At 44.7% G+C, this 21279-nt stretch overlaps 1 protein-coding gene across 8 annotated transcripts in view; it reads right to left on the bottom strand.

Moving 5' to 3' along the window:
• The window catches only part of KATNAL1 (katanin catalytic subunit A1 like 1), a 38645-nt gene extending 19778 nt beyond the window's left edge, over positions 1-18867 (bottom strand). The window contains exons 1-3 of one of the 8 annotated variants that reach the window (XM_055801943.1): positions 18733-18867; positions 10689-10864; positions 1936-2096 (exon numbers count right to left, since the gene is read on the bottom strand). In XM_055801943.1, coding sequence (XP_055657918.1) covers positions 1936-2096; positions 10689-10850 — 323 coding nt within the window. In that variant the 5' untranslated portion in view covers positions 10851-10864; positions 18733-18867. Of the gene's footprint in view, positions 1-1935; positions 2097-5826; positions 5924-9185; positions 9408-10688; positions 10865-17844; positions 18175-18732 lie in introns of those variants that run through there. The other 7 variants (XM_055801944.1, XM_055801942.1, XM_055801950.1 and 4 more) reach the window with 7 other exon arrangements.
• Positions 18868-21279: the final 2412 nt, after the last annotated feature.

The following is a 21279-nucleotide window of genomic DNA, read 5'->3' as shown; positions in this document are numbered from 1 at the left end:
AGGAAGGATTCTACAATTTCATTAATTTCCTTAGTGCATTATTAAAAAAATTATTAAAAAAAGCTGAGAAGCCCCTAATTCTTGTCTCTCTGTATCTGCAAACCCAACAACATATTTCTGGTTCTGTCTGACACTCAAAAAGAAAAAAATACAAATGGGAAAAAAACATTTCAACAGTGGAAAAAGAGAAAATTAACAATACTATTAAATCAGTACTCCTAACCAATCTTACAACAAACCAATACACACGTAATGGAAGAGGAAATAATTTAGTAAAAGTCTTCAAATTCCTTCTGACTCAAAACCAGGAGACTGTATTAGGCTGCATTCATATACACAGGTGCTACATACACAACTAGATGACATCCCTGGTTAAAAACAAACAAAAAAACCCTAACCAACAACAACAACAAGAAAAAAGCTGGCTAATAGCTTTGCTAGGTCCCAAAACAGAGGAGGGAGAATTTTAACACAATCCTCCTTCCTCTGACTTCATTCCCCTGTGTTAAAATGTCAAAACATTAAAACTGTATAGAAAGCAAAAGCAAACAGAGCCGAACTGCAACCACCTATACTTGTGTGCATCACCCACAATGTCTGAGAACTCAGCAGTGGCATGAGGAGAAAGAATGTGGTTTTACAATGAGATGTCATAGTCATTTTGCTCTAGGGGTTGGAGTTGTAATATAGAACTATAAATGGCCGAGAATGTCACCTAGCTTTAATTAGTGTCCCCTATTAATTCTCCTACTGATTCTTGCTTTGAGTAATTCAAACTTTGCTAACTCCAAAAACAGTTTCCAGGAATACGGCTTAAAAAAGAGTACATACTTAAACACACTGCTGGATAAAACTGCTACACTTTGCCTTGTATACTTTTTCATCAAACTTAACAGCATAGAATAGCAGCTAATTTTCCTTACTTATTTGCACAAAATTTAAATTTCAGCTTAAAAGAGGGAATAAACTATTGGGGCTTTACCTCTATGAAAGATACAAGAATAAATAAGTCTTGCACTTCACATAATATTAACAGAAAAATTCTGATAATAATTTCTACCATTCAAAAAAGTAATCAGTGTTAATGTTATTTTACACTTACATTCTTACAGTTTTTTGAAAAGTGAAGATCCATTTGTTTGATAATCATAAAGCACATAAATTTACAAATAAACTCAGCATTTGTTTCTGTTAACCAAGATCTCTCATTTTACTTTATTCCTTTGCTTATGTGAGTACAAACACTAAAATTCTTTGGTATTATAATATTAGAAAAATGTTGGTGTGATAAAGGTTGCAATTGTTTTTAAATCAGATTTGTTGTTTTCAGCAACCTGTGTCAGGCTCTGTTGGGGTGAAAATAGGGATTTCAGAAAATGCAGAAGCATCTATTTTGAGGAAACTATTAGCTAACTAAGATTACCTTAAAGATGGTTATAGAAGAGAAACACCATGTGTAACAGAACGTGTTCAGCAATAAACCTAAGCAATGGATTAAACACAGGTCATGTTATCTGTAGCTAGGGAGTGATTTCTAGCCACCATGTCCTTTCAGGATCCTTTGGTTCTTGCTTCTTACTGACTCCTCAGCCACCACTGAATTTAACTGCACAAATAAACTGAAATGGAAAAATTTTCTCCCTACACATGAGAAAGGCAACTGTCACCAAAAGCCCACTTACTTCTCCAGCAGACTCTAGTTCCAGGCACTTAGCAAGTCACTCCTACAAGAGTGGAGGAGTGACTTTCTTTAGAACTTCAGCAATAAATGTGACTGTTGTTTAATTACTTTTTTCCCCAATGTATTAATTCTTTATTACAAATGACTAAGGGGTAAATGAAATGTGATTTTCCTGTTACAAATGCATTCAAAAAGAACATAAAATTATGGCAACCTAACTTTATTCCACCCACTCTGCTTAAGCCTCTCTTTACCTGTGTTCAGCTGGAACAGGAGGGGGCCAAACAGCAGGATCTCTAAAAGGCTCATCTTGACAGGATACAGGGGTATCTGTAGGTCCGTCCATTTTAAAACTCTCTAAAGTGGAGACAATGCTCTTAACTTGCTCATATTCTTCAATTAACTCTTGTTGGACCTTGAGAAATGCATACATTATTTAAAAATTGTTACCATTCAAACTTTTTTTTTTAATCATAAAACTAACTCAAAACATACACTGCCCTCAAAAGCAGGGACTCCCAAGCCTTTCCTTTCACAAACCCCAGACGTATCAGGCTGACAATAGGTCTTTAACAGCATAAATAACTGAATCTCTGTAGAGTTCATCTTCCTGCTTGTCAGTGTCATGACCAGACAGAGGGATCACTCTTCCATAACAGGTGCTGATGCTGATTTACGTGTGCATATTGACATGTATGCACACATACACATACTTTTGCCTAGTAAGGGTGCTGTTGGCAGATCTTTTAACATATTTGCTACTATTCTGGCATAAAAGAACTTCTCTGATCACGGTTTCCAAGGTCCTAATTATAAAACTGGCTAAATAATTAAAATATAATATTACAAAATTAGCTTTGTGAGGGGCAATGTCACCTAAGCACAAGTCAATCTTTCATGGATTGCAAAGATAAGAACAGAAATTGGGAACCTTAACACCATATAGCGTAAGTTCAAATGATAAGTACACTAAGTAAAATAAAAATGAGAGGAAATTATGTCTCAGAACAGGTTGCAGAATTATGCAGCTGAATTTTATACTTCAAGTTTCTACTGCCACTAGTCAGGGAATTAGAACTACTGCAATAATTTCAAGAGTATTCATTTGATACTTGTCATTTCAATTTTATTCCATGAAGCCTAGGAAAAACAAAACCTGTGTAGAAATTTGCTAAATTTTAAGTGATATGGCTTGTTACAAGCTCAAGTTTTGTATGCTAAGGTCACTGGTTCTTAGTACACACCAGCAGCAAAAAACTGCATTATACATTCTTCTTAGAAGCACAAGCTTTCAGTGCATTAGCTTACGATGTGCTAGGATTCACCTGAGTGCACTTGTATTGCATCTTACCAGTCATCTGGTCATCACCTATCACTCAGTGATGCCTTCCATCCTGTGGATCAACCTCCGTGCTTATGTTGGTTTTTACTTGCTTGAGGGTTGGTGTTGGTGCACAGCTGAAACTAATTAATGCATTGCTGTGCATGCCACTAAATCAGTATCGGCACTCTGCAGCTAGGATTACCTTAGGCCAGCGTGAATCTTGCCTGTTACAAGCTTGTAGCTGGAGCTAGGGACATCCTGAACCTTTCCACCCACTGGAAAGGCACATAGGCTCTAAAAGCTCTCATGAAGAAACACTACAGTCAGGGTATTTGCAGGCTGCCACTAGGCACACTACTGAGTGAAGGCTACATCTAACAGACACTGCAAGGCTGAATCAAAAGCCAGGATCTGAAGTCAGCTTACAAGAAAGCCAAGGAAAGATACCAGGCACCCAGCTGTGTTCATGTCATGTGTCCATGTGAAAAAGAGCTGGGAAAAATACTGCCTGGGAAGGCTTCAACCAAACTTCACTTTGTGGCCCAGGAAGGCAACTGAGGACAGCATCAACAGATGTCAACAATTCAGCCTGAAATCCAGACTCTCTTTACTGTGCAGATTCTGAGTAATCAAGAGGATCAAGAGTATGGAGGTCTGCAAATCCAGCCTGTCTGCTGAGGTTATAACAGCAGCAAATCAGGAAACTAGCAGTACACAGCATCACACCTTATGACTGTTCTTCTGAATGGTGCTTACTGGTGAAAAGATGTGGCCACTAGCCTGAAATCTTCCTGTCTCCCTGTGTGTCTGGAAATGAATCGCACTGAGCACACACAGAGTGCTGTGTCTTGTCAGCACACTTTCAGAAGCATGCCTCTTCCAGCCTGATTTTCACCTGCTCATTTCATTTGTCTCTCACACTCTCATTTCCCCTCTCAGAATGGCATCTTTCCCTACCCGCCCCGCTCCACATATTCAAAACAGCAACAACAACCCCTCAATTTTGGTGGGGCAACTTCAAGACTGAAAGCACTATCTGACATAACTGTTTGGTGGGTAAGGTATATAAAAGAATGAATGATCAAATCAACAGTACTCTGTAATGAACACACATCACCTCTTTCCGGAAGCTACATTTCTCCTAAAGTACTACCAGGTACATCCCCCAGCAATGTATCATTCTGCTCTGGGGAATTTTCCCACTACAAGGACAAATCAGGAGACTTCAGCAGCACAAAGAAATTCTTCTCTGCTTTGAAACCTTGCTTAGGAAGAAGAATATACGTCACTGTTGTCAGCAAGATACCAGTAGGGATAGAGGCAAAGTGAAGGGTAAATCTCCAAGGCCCTGCACGGTTCTTGCAATACTGCATTTACTTCACCAGAAGCTCTACGTGCATCTGTACAAAAGGAGCCTTAGGTATAGTAAAAACTTGATTATTTCACAGGGCAAAGCAGCCTTCTTGCAGATGGGATAGCTCTGCTTTCCAAAGACATAGGATATCCAGCTCAGACAGGATTGCTCCTGCCCTGCTTTGCTGTCTGCTTTCTCATCACACAATCAGCAAACACATCCCCCATGCAAGAACTTCCAGCTGAGTTACAAATGTGATTGACTACTAACTTGGTTACTTCAAACTGTCTAACATGCATCCCTCCTGTCCAAAAATAAATCCAGCTGAACAGCTGCTGTGAGGTACAAAGGAATGATACAACATAAATCCTCCAGGGCACTGCTCCATGAGAGACAGCCACTTCCTACTCCAGTGCTCCAGGAATACAGACAAGATTCCTCCTACCAGCCTTCCAACACATGCGAAAAAATTGGTGGAAAGCAATTTGCTAGCACTGAGGACCAGAGTGCTGTCATTCAGCTCTCTGGACCAGCAAGGAGGATTGTGATATAGTGAGCCTTAGATGACTTGGAAGCTGAAAGAGACAAACAGCTGCTGGCCATCTCTTAGCCAGACCTGAGCCTGACCTGAAAAACAACCCCTTACTGCTTAGTCAGTACCCGGCAAACCAACCAACAACAACCCCTCTATGCACTCAAACAACAGGACTACAAAGGAAAACCAGCTGATAAATTCCTAGAGGCCTTAAAGAAACCAAGTAAGATGAAACAGGTGCAGAAAGAGTTTCTTGCAGTTGAGAAACAACCCAGATGCGAGCCAAGAAGGGCTGTGGTATAATTACAGAGGTGACTGAGCAGCATCTTTGAGCTATCAGTGCTACTCTGAAGCAACCTCAGAAGGCTGCAAACAGGAAAATCACTGGACTCACCCAGTCTTTCTGCCCCCCCATCACACACTTTCCCTGGGTGCCAGAGCCCTCACTGGGGCCCAGCTCAGGTTGCAGAGAACCTTAAGAAAGCTTTTAGGTTATTCATGTTTAAGCAGTTTCAGTAGATAGCATAGGCTGAATTAGCAGCTCATCATTGCCAAATAGAAAGATCTTGCTTCTCCTCACTTATTCTACCCAACCACACTCTACCTCTGCTCTTCTGGATTCAATTCTGGCATCTCAATACAGTAAGCCAGCTTGATAAAATGGCATAAAATTAGTCTAGGAGGGTAAAAAGAACTAAAGGACACTCTTGATGGGTTAGCAAGCCGCACTAGCTTGCTACTCTGTGATCAGGTGAACCCCAAGACAAAGAATAGCAGGGTGCAGCGGAGGGAGAAAAGCTGGTGCAGCTGCAGGGGAGACTAGATGGGGAAGAGCTTGGCCTCTCTGGGCACAGCAGGATGTTAACTGGGTTCAGCTACCATGTGAAACTGCCTTTTCCCCTGAGCCATGATGGTATACCAGCCACCCCTACCTGCCACATCACCTCGTCCACAGAAGCAGCACCATGGGCACTGCGCGATGTTGGAAAGCCTGATAAAAAGCCTTTCAGTCCAAGGGGTAGTCCCACATCTTTGTTTTGACATTCTAGCCCTAAGGATTTACAGTAATGAATCAGAAAACACATCCTACCATAGGGGCTTAAAACACAGTAACCAAGAACTGAGTTCACTCTTAGTGCCTGTTCCAAAACCCATGACAGGGAGTTCCTTTGTATTTCACAATCCAGCAACCATTGCACCTTTGGCATCACCAGCTTTCATTTGCTACACCAGAGCTTATACTCCTACACAACTTCCCATAGCAATAAGCATGGGTATTTGTACCTTTGTAAATATAAATGTGTGAGGGTTTTTTTTAATATATCATGCAGGAATAAAACCAATCAAGTTTCTGTAAAAGTGTTTTCCAAACTTGAAATTACTGCCTGCAACTAGTATTAGTTATTCAACAAGCTCCATTTTTAAAAAGTGAAAATAATGATTCCCTAAACCATACCCAAAATGGATGCCCTGTAACCCAATCTGATCCCATGCAGTCTAAGTATAGTTCCTGTAACCACAGTTCTTCATGAGCTACCTGCAGCATATTCCTTAATTACTCATGAAGTAACCTACAAAGTGTTAATAAAACAGGGACGAAGCAAAAAGCAACATAAGCAGAGATCGACTGATACCTGTTTAAAATTTTTAGAAAAAAGTAAAAGTCATCCTTCAGTCTTTATGCAAGAATACAGTGCACTTAATCACCTGCTCCAGTGACCATGGTGCCTTGCTGGCTGCTCTGAGCTTTCTGAGAATCGTTGAACTCCTGTCTCAACTCCGACTGAAGCTCTTGTGCTCTCAGATATTGTGCAACACAGAGCACACAGTTGTAACATGCAGCAGGTTTTGCTCGACAGCCACTGGCCTTGTTGTAAGCCAGTACTGTCTCCCGGGGGCACGCTCTGCTGTCATTCTGCAGCTGCTGAACTGTCACTGAAGCAGCTCTTTCCTACAAGCCAGCTGTCTAGCAAAAAGACTGCAACGGCCAAGAAACTCTCTCAGAATAAAACAGGGGGAATGTCAACATAAGTAAAGTTCACAGTAGCAGTCATAAGAATAAACCTACCTTTTATTGTTGTTAAGTAGAAAAAGAGATGAGTTGCTTCAGATTTTGAACCTTTCCAGTCCCAGCCTGCATTTACATGGATGAATATGCCTACATGTCAGCCAAACCTCAAAGCACAACAAAGAAGGAACTTTTTCAAATGAGCTCAGAGCCTAGGAGTGAGGATAACACTCAGCCACCCAAGAGCAAGCTGGGCACTCCCTGAATGCAAAACAAGTAAGGGTCTCAAAAGCAGGTCACTTTTGATATCCGCAAGTCAAGCTAATTATCAGATGACTGATGACAACGAATTTTCCAAAGGGTCAGAGGAGGTCAAACCACTGCTTCGGTGGACCCTCTAGGATGCATCTTTTGCCCTTTTGAAATTCTGCAGGTTGTGCCAGACTAGTAACACAATCCCTCTCACCTCATCAGTGCTGAGTTTCAAGTCCTAGAAGCAGTATTGCATCAAGTGGAACTAAGCCAGTTGCTCCCAGAGGAGCAGATGACACATGTTCACATTCCTCCTCCTAACTATCAGCACCAAGCGCACAGAACCCTTGAAATCAGGGTGCTCAGTTGCAAAGCTGAAGTTGTCTGATGGTGTGATATGAAATGCAAGCCATCAAATACATGCACAGAATATGATTCTGTCCAGACCAACATGTAGAAATTTGAAAACAATGACACCTACACAAAGAGAGGTAGATCAAGAGTGTTTGGGAGTCTAACCTAAAATCCCAACTACTTCTGGCTCACCTCTGCTCTGCATTGCTCAATAAATTGCTGGAAAAACCTTGTGTTGTACACAAGGCAACAAAACAAATCCACCTAGCATGAGGTACCTCTTCATGATGGAGCATCCACTGTAGAGGAGTGACCAGATAAGGAGAACAATGGTTCATAAAACAGGTATGAGTTGGTCAGCTCCAGAGCCACGGCTGTAACTATTCTTTGCGATGTTACTCATGTGAGTGTTCCTATTTTATGAAGGAACATGTACACAAACACCTGAAACTGAGTTCACTGCCTCAGAAGTATCCATAGGACAAACATCCTGTTTGTGTACTGTGCACAAAAGTAGAGAAAGGAAGGGCATGCTTCATACTGCCATATCCCCTCAGCATTGGCGTCCCAGGAACTCTTCAAGAGGTTCAAGATTGTGAATGTGAATGCAGAGAGTACATCTCAGAAACAAACTGACTTAAGTAACAATCTTCTTCTTCGAGCACTTATCTATATGCACATTCACTCTGTGCACCACTCCCAACAGTAAAAGCTCTACCTTCCCAGTGTCTGCTAGAGATTGCTGAACCCACCTCCAAAAGGTACTGGTGATACCTTCCTCAGAGAATGGAGAAACTGAAGAACCTAAGGAATAGGCTAGTTCCATATGCCAGAGGAGACACAATTTCAAATGAAAATCAACTACATTCATTCCCTTAACCTAAGAGTTGCTTTGCTTCTTGTGCCACTTGCAAGAAGCATATAGGTATGGGAGTCTTTTGCTTCTGCATATCACTGGTACCAAGTGGGTTAGACCTGAATGTTGCTAAACTTACACAATATGTATGTCATAATTCTTTCATGACAATGATCTAAAGGAAAATCTAAATATTATTTTAATATTGTGAATGAGTGTTTCTTGTGATCCAACTTTCAGTTTAATTTTTTTCAGAACAGGCTGTCTGTCAGACAGCTACTGAAAGTGACTGACAGGTTGGATGTAGCTGCTGTTGGAGTTGGAAAGTAGTGCTAACATCCAGATCATCAGACTCCCTCTTAGTCTGTCTCATAGAGTGAGAAAGTACAACAATTATATATCAAGAGTCGGTAAGAAAGCAAATCTACTTCTATAGGTCTCACCAAACAATTCAGGTGGAGGTATGGAAAAGCTAGTGGTTCCAGGGCTATATCGTTTGCTCTCACAGCTGTATCATTTAGTTCCCAGTGCTATGGGTAGTCCCATAAATGAATGAGAAGGCAAACACCCTGTGTATGAAGCACTTCTCAGTTTTTTAATCACGCTTCTGACTTTTTGGTGTTTGTCCCTGAGCCAAGACTGACACCAGTAACAGCAAAGCAATATTCTGACAAAGCTCATCTGCCACCACTGTGCTGGGAAGTTTCAGAATTAACATGAGCGCACAGCGTGACAGACGCTACCCCACCTGCTGCTGATCTTTCTGGGGACAGTTCTCTAAAGCATTTATGGGACACAGTCAGGGGCCATTCTGTTTTTACCTAAAAGGGATAATTTCTGAGACGATGCCAACTTCAGATCCTCTGCTAAGGAGCCAGCTGCCCTCCCCAGGGAATAATCCTGGAAACTGTGTCAATGGTCCTTTTTTACTTGAGGCTTGTCTCCAAAGCATAGCATGCATTCTGTGGTGCACAGGCTTCTCTGAAGCAGTTCAAACAACACACGACATCATGAGACTTGAAGTAACCTTCATAAGGTAAGAGCTGTTAAAAGTTGAATGGAAGAATCAATGTCACCAGAGGAAACACTAAATACTAGAAGTGAAGACAATGCAGTGATGCAGCTGCAGAACAAGGAAAGCCTATGATCTACCTTCACGTCAGCTACAAGTTTGGCAGGAACTGAGGTCACACATGGGGCATGAATACCTTGTATCAGCGTGCCCTGGCGTGGGAAAAGCTTGAGTACAAATACTTGACCATCTCCTATACAACATTCAGTTTATCACATCATCAGAAAAGCTAGGAACTATCACTGCTGCTTGTACACACACATGCTTTGCAGACAATAAGCAGGCAGATTTCTGCTGTTCTATGATAAATACCTATGAACAGTACTGCATTACAAAATGATTGCTAACAGTGTTGTAACTATCTGTACACAAAATACTCTGTTAGTGCCAGATTTCAAGCACAAAACCATATCCAAAGCACCTGCTACAATAAAAGGGAAAAATTTGCTTCTGTTTTTAACTGACATCATTTAAACATACTGTATTCAGAAAAACTCTTCATGAAACCATCTCTTCAGCTACTTACTGCAAAATTACATCTTTTATGTGAGTTATGTTCTTCTTTCGAAACATAATATTTATGCAACATGAATGCTTTGTTCTGGAATACAGCTTTGTATGTTTATCCTCCAGTTATTTTATTTTTTTTATGGAACACATTTTGCACAATGAAAAATGGGACCACAAAGTGTAAGGAAGACTCAAATACTGGAAGTGCTAAATAAGGATTCTTACACTTCACCTGCAGATTACTTCCTTGGCTTCAGCAGTACTCTGTTTAGTAGGGAGATGCATGTGTGCAAGACTGAGAAGAGTATTACTTGGAATTTTAGAAACCTGATCCAAATTTGCACACTGTAGCATTATAGTTTGCTACTCAGACAACCATTCTAGTGATGCTAACCCATCCACTCACATCTTAGTTTACTGGACGTTAGATGGTCAAAAGATAGAACAGCAAAAGGAAGTCCTCAGCAAAACAGCTTTCCAAAGTATACAAACACACACAAACAAACCAGGGATTAGCCAATCACCCTAAGTGAAAACAACAAAAAATTGATTCAATTAGAACAAAAGAATTCCTTTTGAATACACCACAAAAATATTTTGCCATAAATATCAACAAAATATTGTAAAAGAAGTGTTGCAAACAATTGAAATATACATGCTCTACATCTTAAAAGGTTTGGGAAGTATAGTGTGTTTTGCAAATATCAATTAATAGAATAAACGCAACCTTATTTCACCCTACCTGTTGCCATTTGCCCTTAAGTGCTGGATCTCTGATCGATTGGCAATGTCTCTCGATTTGCTGGATGACACCCTGGTAATATACCATAGAAGAGTCATAATTCCCAAGGAGTGCATATTCTCTTCCTTTTTTGGCATTATCACAAATCTCTGCTAAATTCATCTTCACTCAGAAATCTAAAGGAGAATACAATCATCAGAAAAATGAATTTTACATGCTGTAGAGTAATTCAGACTGTAACACTTTAGTTTTGTCTTTTTCTCTCATAGCTGAATTGTATCTTTTCCACCCCCCCATTCCCAGCCAGTCCCCCTTTTTTTCAACCATTTAGCTCTGGTGTATCTCTTCACTAGCCTCAGGTTTCAGATCACGAATCACAACTCTTTTATAGTGATAAACCCCACAACTTCTCTTCTGCCTTTGGCCCCAATCCTATTTAATGCAAGAAAATTAAATGCCCTGCCCACATTGAACCTAACAAGCCAAACTTTAATTTGTAGATCACCACAATGTATTAGCAGCCATCAACCCGTGAATCACAAATCACACGAGGCATTAAATTGCTTTTCATACTGTTGTATTACATACATGCCTAAATGTGCCAACCAGCATCAGGGAAGTCTGCACTCAGCACTTTCAAGACCCCTCACCCTAATGAGATTACGATATGGTTGAATGACAGCTCTACTATAGACGAAGTTGAGAGCTTCATTCTGTTCAAATATTCTTTCAAAGTACTCCAACATCCACATGCTGAGTTGGATTTTTTTCATTAAATTTAACATGTCACTTTGGGATTTATGGCAGAGCTAGCAATCCAAATTCAAGACACCTTAAAACAGTGATCCCAAAGTACGACCTTCCCCTAGTCCCCAAAACAATTTAAGATTTACAGATTTTACTAACATTCTTTATACAAGTAGTAAATCACAGTGTGACTTTAAGGCAAACCCATAGCCCAACTTTTCCCAGTAACCCATTCAAGAAAGCAGTATTAAACCACACAATCAAAACTAAGCTGTGTTGTTCAGCTAGGTTTGTATTTAAGGTTCAAGATTGAAGCAGTGCCTGCTCCTTTATCTGAATCCTACATGACTCAAAGTGATGTGGGATTACCACACAAAAAGAGCATCAATTCCTCTCCCTTGTCCTCTGACTCAGGATGGGTGGCGTCCCTGACATTCAGCCAGATATAAACCTCTGGAAATCAAAAATAAAAAACTACAATTCATAGCTATGTAATGCAGAGAGTTGCATTGACCAAGGGGGAGGAGGCCAGCTTGGGAGGGTCATCCAACTAGCTGCATCAAGGGATTGGCAAGACCAAGGTGGTGGAGAAAAAAATAGGGAAGGAGGGATAGAGGCAGACAGGGAGAGAGCGGGGCACAGGGCCTGGCGCAGCGCACAGTTCTGGCTGCACAGCAAAAACAGTCTGTGGTATGGGAGTGCATGCAGTCGGAGCAGGCAGGAGCAGAGAGAAGCCAGAACAGGAGAAGCAAATCCTAGTTGGTTGTAAAAACTTTAGTAGTTTTTATAGAACAGACAAGACAAGATCAAGACGGCATTAAGGGGAATGTATCTTATGCCTTTGTATTCCCTTATGCTTAGCAAAATTCATACCTCTGACAACAAGTTAAACGTATATCCACATAACCTTCACTCTGCCCTCGCTGAATGCTGCCTATAGCAAACATGCACTCTGCCTCTCAACAGTGCCAAACTGATGGTCCTTACTGCTACCTGCAGCTGCACACCAGGTCTGCTCCACTACCTCTTCATTCCTGCTCCCTGTAACTAAGCCATGGAAACCTGTTACCCTTACTTAAACCCACAGGCCACACAGCTTCCATGTAGCTGAAGACTGATGACAAGAATGTGCTGCTACACCATGGCTGGCACTCCACCAAGCGCAGCAAAATACATTGAAGATTTACTTGTCCTTGTGCCATGCCACACATTTCAGCTTCCAGATCATTCCCATGGGCTGTTATAAATTTCTGGGCAGGATGTAATAACGTCACAAGACAGACAGCAACGCTGTTAGGCACCATGTTCTGAAATCCAGTCCTGAGGTATGACTATACATTCTCCACCCCTACGAAATAGAGCCAGGATGGCCCTCTTCCACTGCACAATCCTGGAACAGGTCAACTGCCCCACAGAGCAAAGCAAGGAAGAAAATTCCAGAGTTATGAGGTTTTGATTTTTGGATTTATCCACTTTTGTGTGCACCCATTTCTATTACCAGAGTCTAAGCAATGCATTGAAGCTGTTCCTTTCTCAAATTGTTCTTACTGCTTGGAAGCTTTTCTTTACAATTAATCTAAACCTGCCCTCCTTAGTTTAAGGCCGTATTGTTCCTGTAAGCCAGATTCAACCAGTTTCAAACACCTTCCTCTCCCTTGATTGTGTTTTCACTTAAAATAGTACAATGATCCTATTTTTAATTTTCTCTTCGAAGTTAAAACTTATTAAAATAGAGAAATGCAAAAATATGACAATACCTTACCTGGAAAAGCATAAACTGCAATACTGACTGTAATATTATCAGCAGAAGAAAAAAGCATTTTTTTCCCTGCATGACATGCAATACTTACTAGATGCCTACAGAAGTCTATTTCTAACTGAAACACAGACTATGTTTCCTTTTCATGTTCTTGATGTATTTTATTTGATTTTTAAAAATGAACTGCAAAAAAATTTAAATAAGTCTTTCCTGCTGTATTAGAAAGATTATCCCTTTTATTTTGGACTTCGGTGCAGAACAACTGGTCTTCATTTGTGGTAATTAACTGTCCCTGTTCAGAAGCAATCGCTGATGCTGCAGACAATTATCAGGCATTACGTTCACATGTCAAAAACAACATTTTAACTGATTGCTGTCAGATAAAAAACAAACAAAAGGCTTGCCAAGTTCCACAGCCAAATTTATCTTTCCCTGTTAACTTGGCTTTGCTTAAACTTGCAGCTGTGGTCCCATGGACTGCTGTGAAAGCTAATGATCATTACCTCACAGGATCACAACTCCTGTTAAAATATATGTATATAAAAATAAGAACGAGGCTCAGTTCCAGCAGATTTGGATTGAAACTACATTTAAATGGCTTCTTGAAACAAAGACAAGAAGTGTGCTATGCCAGTGCTCTTTTTTTTCCCTTTTGCTGTATGCAGCAGCAGCAACAAGAATGGCTGCAAACACAGCAGCAGCACTGGGGGTTGCAGCAGGTAATGTCATTGGAGTGTTCACTCCCTGTTTGACATGTCACTTCAAAGCAGCACACACACCAGATAAAGCATACACACCCACTGTGGCACGAAACCCAGCACTGAGGGATCTTTCAATTCACTTAAGCGCTTTCTGTTCATTGTTTTTTGGCTTCTTTGCATTGAAACTCTGTTTTGAAACAGCAGACATGGAGTTAATAGGGAAACGTGTATGGAAGCGGGAAGGAGAAGCAGCATGCACACAGGCCTCAAATTATTTCTGTGTGGAATCTTCCAAGAGCTAATTTGAAACAGAGAGTTGAATGTTACTTTAAATGCAAGTGGGGAAAAAAATATCTTCAAATGAAGACATTCATCACAAGTTAACAGTAAACACAAATACATAAGAAACCACAAAACAGTTGGCCAGTGTTTTAATTAGAGATAACATACTATTGCACCAAACAGAAAACACCCTGGAGAATGAAATGCCATTTTCAAAGCCTTTGAACTACAATTTTCTGAGGAACTAGAAAGAGAAGAAACAGAAATGGCTGTGCTATCCCTAAAACTGGCTGCAAAATGTATCCTTCCCCAGACCACCTCCTGTACCAGCTTCAGGCATATCCACAGGGTCGCACCACCACTATTCAGGATAACAAGGTGTCATCGGCTAGGCTGGGTAACAGAAACAAAACCAACCAACAACAACAGACACTATGGGGCACTCCAGGGAGCGTAACTCTGTACACAGGCAATTTAGGCAGTGAGAGGCTTGCTAGGCTCTCCATCTTAGGCCGCTGGACCCAGGCTGGCTCCACACATCACTCTTCTCTCTAGCACAGTCTCCAGGGCTTCTGGTATTAGTACCACACCAAAGCCAAGCTAGTGTTCAGGTGGCACCAGCCCTGAGGTGACTGATCCCTCCTCTGACAGGACGCAGGGCTCAGATACCTGAAGGATTCTGCAGGGCCTGTCCAGACCTCAACGAAGTGGAACTCTGCCCAAATCAATAATCCCTCTGGCCATTTGTGCAGCCACTGGCTTTTCTGCACATCACACGTGTAAGCACTTCTGGTTGAGCAAACATGCCACCGAAGGCTCCCAAGATGGGTCTGTGCAGAGCCAGCTTGGGTTCAAAGTGTTTATTAGGTCAGTTTCTGTGCCAAGAAAGGCAGTTAAACTGCTTCTGCACCTGATCCCGAGTGCGGCATATCCATGTTCCCACAGCACTGCAGCTCATGAGCCCTGCCAGACCATAATCAGCTCTACAACAGTTCAGTTCTGGTGCTGCTACAATCCTAGCACAGCCAATCTGCAACCCAGATAAACCTTCCATGAATAATTGCAGGTTTAATGGACTCACACGTGTTTATAACCCTGACTCATATGATCAGAATCTAGGCCTGAATACTTTTCCATCCTTTGAATTCCCCTCTGAATTCCAAAGAATTGCCTCTTTAGGACTATGAATGTGGTTTTTTTTAATTAGAATTCTATTTTTAAATTGTTCTACAAAATACTATATATTCTTTAAATATACATTTATATGCATATTGCTGCTAGTGCTACAGGCATCAAGTCTTCAGATTTCAGCAAATCCCTAGAAGAACTTCTCAATTATTTACACAGAAAACTAGACAAAGGCCTGTTGTTGTTTCCCTGTCTTCCATTGGCTTTTCAATCTTGAGATAAAACTCTTTAAACTGAAAGAGGGTAGTTTTATATTAGATATTAGGAAGAAATTCTTTACCATGAGGGTGGTGACACAGTGGAAAAGGTTGCCCAGAGAAGCTGTAGATGCCCCATCCCTGGCAGTGCTCAAGGCCAGGCTGGATGGGGCTTTGAGCAGCCTGGTCTAGTGGAAGGCGTCCCTGCCCAGGGCAGGGGAGTTGGGACTAGACTGTTGCCTAAACTCTGGGATTATCAAACTTGGATTTAGTGTTTAACTATATGTTAAACAAATCTGTGCACAGAGTTTAGGTCAAGCTGACCCTCTAAAGTCGTCAAAATTGATGAATGAAAGGACTTCTAATCAAGGGAGTCAACCTTGGGAAACAAAGAACAGATAGTGAAAAGAACACCATTATCTATATTATGCAGAAATATACAATAATATATATTATCTCCAAGTGAGAAAGTTCTGGCCAAATGAAGAGACAAGCAGATAAGGTGTCACAATACACAGAGAATTAGTAAACAGGACAAAGGTAATTGTCATAGCGAGAAATCGCGACCTCCAACTCAAATAGCTCCCCCGCAAAAGAGGGCAAAACCCCACTTGGGGAGCATGTGTAGTTAGTTAAAAAACTTTAGTGCTGTCTGAGGATGCATACTAATTTGCATTAGAAGCAAGAAACTTGTAACCAATCCTCTGTGTAAATGAAAATGAATATGTAATGTACTATGAATATGCCAAGTACTCTATTGTATATAATGTGTGCCCTCGAGTCACTTGGTGTGCACATTAGGAGGAAATATGCCCTGTGCACCCAGTGTTGCAATATACCACTGTCAGCTTTCTAAACTATCATTTGGTTTGGAGAGTTTTCTTAGTTACAATTTTCGGTAACAAGATGATCTTTAAGGTCCCTTCCAATCCAAACCATTCTGCGATTCTATGATCGTGAATAGCTCAGGGCAGGAGGATCCATTCCTCTCCATCACCTGCTCATAAGCCCAAGTCTCCAAGAGCAAAGCACCCTGGAAGCATGCTGCAGCAGCAATGATCACTTCTGCACCTGGCATGTACCAGGAGCTGCAAGAAGCCTAAGCCTGCCTAGCATGTATCTGACATGGGAGTAGGTGGAATGAAAAAAAAAAAAAAGAAACTGCAAAAAACCCTTCAACTGCAATAAAAATCAAACATCCATTGGAAAGAAACCTATGTCTGTGACATTTGAAACTGTATAAGGAATAGACATTCAATATTCAGCATACACAAGGGAGCACTAATGCATTGATCCTTTTAAGATACAGATTTTCAGTAAGAAAAAAATAACTCCCTCTAATATGCCAACCATAAATATGTATATTTGAAATATGGTATGGAACACAGGAACTGTAATTTTATTCCCCCTCATGCCTGTTGGAGAATACAAGATAAAGGATAACACTATAACTTGTCATCAGAGGACACGGAGAAGGGAAAGAGACAAACAGCAACACTGCCATCGTGACAGAAACGTGGGCACAATAGAAATGAAGCAGAATTATTCTAAAAGGTAACACTATGTCTGTGCACGTAAAGATGACCTAGGGCAAGAAGCTCAACAGAGCCTAAGTGCAGTAGGTCACATGAAACTGCGAACTATGAAGTAAACTGGTTGGGGAAACTTTCCAGGGCCACCAGCTCCTGGCTTTCTTTGACCACTGCCTCCTCCATCTCCATTTACCCAGCCTCCCATCTACTCTGCCTTCTGCACAGCCCTCCCCTTGCATCTGCTCAGCCACTCTTTCTCCAGCAGATCTTTCCCCTCTCATCGGTCTACTTCTGTTCCCATGTGCCCCCTTCCTTGTATGCTTTCCTCAGCCTCCAGCAGAGCCCTCTCCACTCGCATCCACACAGCATCCGATCCTTTCCTTGCCGCCACCCAGCCCCACCCCTGCATTCCCTCCTCCCGCAGCACGCCGGCCCCTGCAGCCCTCCACCCGGCCTGCCGCATGCCCCGCCCCGGCTGCCACCGCCCCCCCCTCGCATCCCGCCCCTCCTCCAGCATCTTCCTCCTCCTCCTCCTCCTGCACCACCCCCGCCCCGGTCCGCCCCGCACCCGCCCCTGCGCCCACACCCCCGCAGGCACCGCGCTCCCCCGCCACGCTGCCCCTCCCTCCAGCCCCCGCCCCCGGCAGCGGCAAAGGGCCAGCCGGGCCCCCCGCCCGCAGCGCTCCGGCCCCACCATCCCCTCAGAGGCGGCTCCGGAGAGACAAATCCCCTCAGCGCCCTCGTTACCACCTCACAACAGTCCCCTCCGCGGGGGCCAGCCGCGGTCCCCCTTCCCCCCCCAGCCGAGCGCACTGGGGTTTGTAGTTCCCACCCGCCGCCTCTCCCCTCAGTCCCCAGCGCCCGGCGGGGGGCGCGAACTACGCTTCCCAGCAGGCTCCGCCGGGCGCTGCCCGCCGCCAGCCTCTCGCCGCTACTCCCCCCCTCCGTCCGCCACCTCCCTCGGCGCGGCGGGACGGCGGCCGTTGGGCCGAGGGCCGAGCCGCCGCCCGCCCCGGGCAGCGCCGTGAGGGGCCGCCCTGTAGCCGGGCCCTGCCGTTACCTGGGAGAGCCAGGGTGCGTGTCCGCGGGCGGGAGCGGAGCGGGGAGGGGGGCGCAGCGCTTCTGCTCTGTCAGAGCGGGGTAGGGGGGGGGTGAGGGGACCGGGGCGGGGGGGGCGCGCGCGCGCGGCGACGGGTGGTTGCCGGGGCGGGTGGGGGGTGCGCGCGCGTGGCAACGGGCGGTTGCCATGGCGGCGGCGGCGGGGCGCGGGGAGGGGGGGGCGCGGCGTCCCGCTACCCCGCCCCCACCGGCAGCCCGCCGGGCCCTCGGGCGGTGCCGGGCCCGCTGCGGAACGAGCTGGCGGGCGGCCAGGCTGCGGCCTCCCCGGAGCGCCCCTCGGCCTCGCCGCGGCGGGAGGAGAGGGCGGCGCTGTCCCGGCGAGCTTCACACAAAGGGACATCCCGCTGCGAGCCCGGGGGCGGCAGCGCCCGCCTTCCGGCGGTGCCCGGGGGATCTGTGCCCGGGAGCTGCCGGGCGGGGCGCAGGGCGAGGGCCAAGCGCGGCGGCGGGCGGCCCGGCGGCGGGGGCCGGCTGCGGGCTGGGCGGGGGCCGGCGGCCGGACGCGCCTCCGGTACGAACCGTCCCGCTTCGCTTCAGCGGCGGGAGGGGCCGCCTGCCCCCCGCGGGGGCGCGCACCGAGGCCGGGCACCGTCTCCGCTGGCGGGTGTCGTTGCTTCAGTGTAACGGTGACGGGACAGATGCAGGGATTTGCCTGTGCCCGGACCGCAGCCGTGCCCGGCACCGCCCGGTGTGTGTCGCCGCCGACAGTGAGCGTCGCCGCCGCTTCTCCAGCGTGTGCCCCGCAGCGAGCGCGGGCAGCCTGGCCCGCCAGCGGAGCGGTGCGGCTGGGGACCTCTGAGGATGGCGTTTCACCGTCAGTGCAAGCCAGCCCGTGTCCGTATTGCCACCGAAAGGGGCGGTCCTGCCTGCCTCTCTGACCGTGGCTGTGCTTTCCTGTTGGTTATTTACACCGCAGTAACACGTTGCCATCTGGCGAGGCGAGCGTGCTCTCTGATCTGGTGGAAAGCCAGTCATGCCCCTCCGAAACATCGCCGGAGCTCAGCGGGATCGCGTTCCAGAACTGGCCGATCCTGCAGAGCTGCCGCAGGCACGAGCGAGGCGGAGGAGACGGGGAGGCAGGAGCAGCCCGCAGGTCCCAGCGGACCTGAGCTGACTGCCCCCAGCTGCACCGCTGCAGTGAGTCCTTACGGCTGGAGCTGCCCTGTGACAGCTCTGGGAGTGTCCCACTGATGGTGATCTTGTGATGGCTCCCAAGAATGCCACGTGATTTCTCCCGAAAATGTCAATTGTCGTTACCTTAAGGTAGCAGCGTGAGGTTGTATCTCGCAGTAGGGTTCTCAGAAACGTTTAGCTGACACAAGTGAAAGAGCAGGGATTGAAACTAAAAGCTCAGTGTGCCTCTTAAACAATACAGCATGTGTGAATGTGTCACTCATATATCTACAGATCTCGCTTCCCTCAAAATCATGTGGAGATTCTTATGCCTTTGTGCGTATTTTAGAACTGGGGCCAAAATCGTGATGAATTCGTAACAGCTGCAACTCCAGCTTCCCCTTTTCCACATTTCTTCGAACTTGCCTGCCCATGACATCAATTCCTGCTGGTTTTTCGCATACGCAGAAGCATAGATGCTGTGCAGACTCTACAGAGCTCAACAGTTCTTGGGGAGATCAGATCATAAGCAGCCTGCTCCCAGCACTGCTATAATGTCTCTTCCCACTAGACCATATACCTCTTATCGCATTAGGTGACACAGAGAAGGCTGGTTATTGAGTCATAATCCCTGTATGTTTGGTTAGGGACTTTTTTTCCCCATCCATTTTTTTTAGTAATTCTTGAGTCAAGTGGAGCGGCTTCATAGTGGAAGAGGGTACCCGTACTACTGCTGTTCTCCCTTTGAAAAGTAGTTGCTCAACGACAGAGCAATAGCAGCGTCACCCTAGTTAGACCTCTCAGAGGGAAAGCATTGGTCTGCGCAGTTTGGCAAGATCTACTACATGACTGGGTCAGCAGAAAGAGAACCACATCTCCAGGTTCCTAGCCCTGCACGCTAGGTTTATGTAAGGATCATAGGATAATTCAGGTTGGAAGGGACCTCAGGAGGTCATCTAGTCCCGCCAGGCAGTCAGTAGTTCATAAACTTGCTAATAAGGTAAATGAATGGTTGTGAGTGTGAAATTTCATAGCCTTTCCTGTTGCTGAAGTCAGACTCCAGCAGATCTGGCTGGAGCAATGCAAAAAATACTGCTTCTCGACCATCTATTCTGCCTCCTTACTGAAGGTTCCTGCCTCCACAACAGTCCCTGGATTGGAACACTAATGTTTCTAATCCATTTTAATACAAAGTATGACATTAAAGTCATCTTTATCAGCAGTCTAATCTAATTTGCTGGACCTGGTATTGAAGCAGCTAGGACTAGCGTGTGCGTTTCATTCCACCGACTGCTGTGAGTCAATAATTTCAGGCAAAGAGAAGGTAAGACATTGCTGGGAGGGGGGGTGACCCCTTAGGCAACTGAAGCTTGTTCTACTATGAGTATATTCTCACGGCTTACATCTTTGTATCTTTTGATAGAGGCTATAAAACTAGCACTTCATGTATAAGACATGATGTTGGTGGGTGTCAGCGGCAGTGGTTATGCAGGCTCCAGCTGTGTTGGTGGAGGAGAGCATTACTCACAGCCAAACCCCAGAGACTTATCCTGCCCCTTTCCAGCAATCTGCAAATCTGCCAGCAGAGCTGATTGTGTGCCCTCTCTCTCTGATTTATTCTAGTCAGTTCAATCAGAAGCCGATATAAATTAATATAACACTTCTGCCATGAACATTTGATTTGGTTCAAAGGTGTCTCCAGCTAGAGTAATTGCAGACACTGTCAGATAAGTTTAAAGCTATCCACTCTTAGGGTCTGTGTCAGATTAACAAAACTGGTTTCTGAATTGATTTGGTTATCGTTACATAAATTCCGTAGACTGTGTCTTAACTCAGATGGCTGGCACAGGCTTTTAGCACAAAGTAGCAGAGAGCATCATTTGTTACCTCCTCCCACACACAAACTTCTGCAAGAGAAGGTTGAAAACATACATGTCTGTGAATTACGAACTG

Source organism: Falco peregrinus, chromosome 4, assembly GCF_023634155.1.
Source record: "Falco peregrinus isolate bFalPer1 chromosome 4, bFalPer1.pri, whole genome shotgun sequence".
Lineage (NCBI taxonomy): Eukaryota > Metazoa > Chordata > Aves > Falconiformes > Falconidae > Falco > Falco peregrinus.
This window is presented reverse-complemented; position numbering and strand designations above follow the sequence as displayed.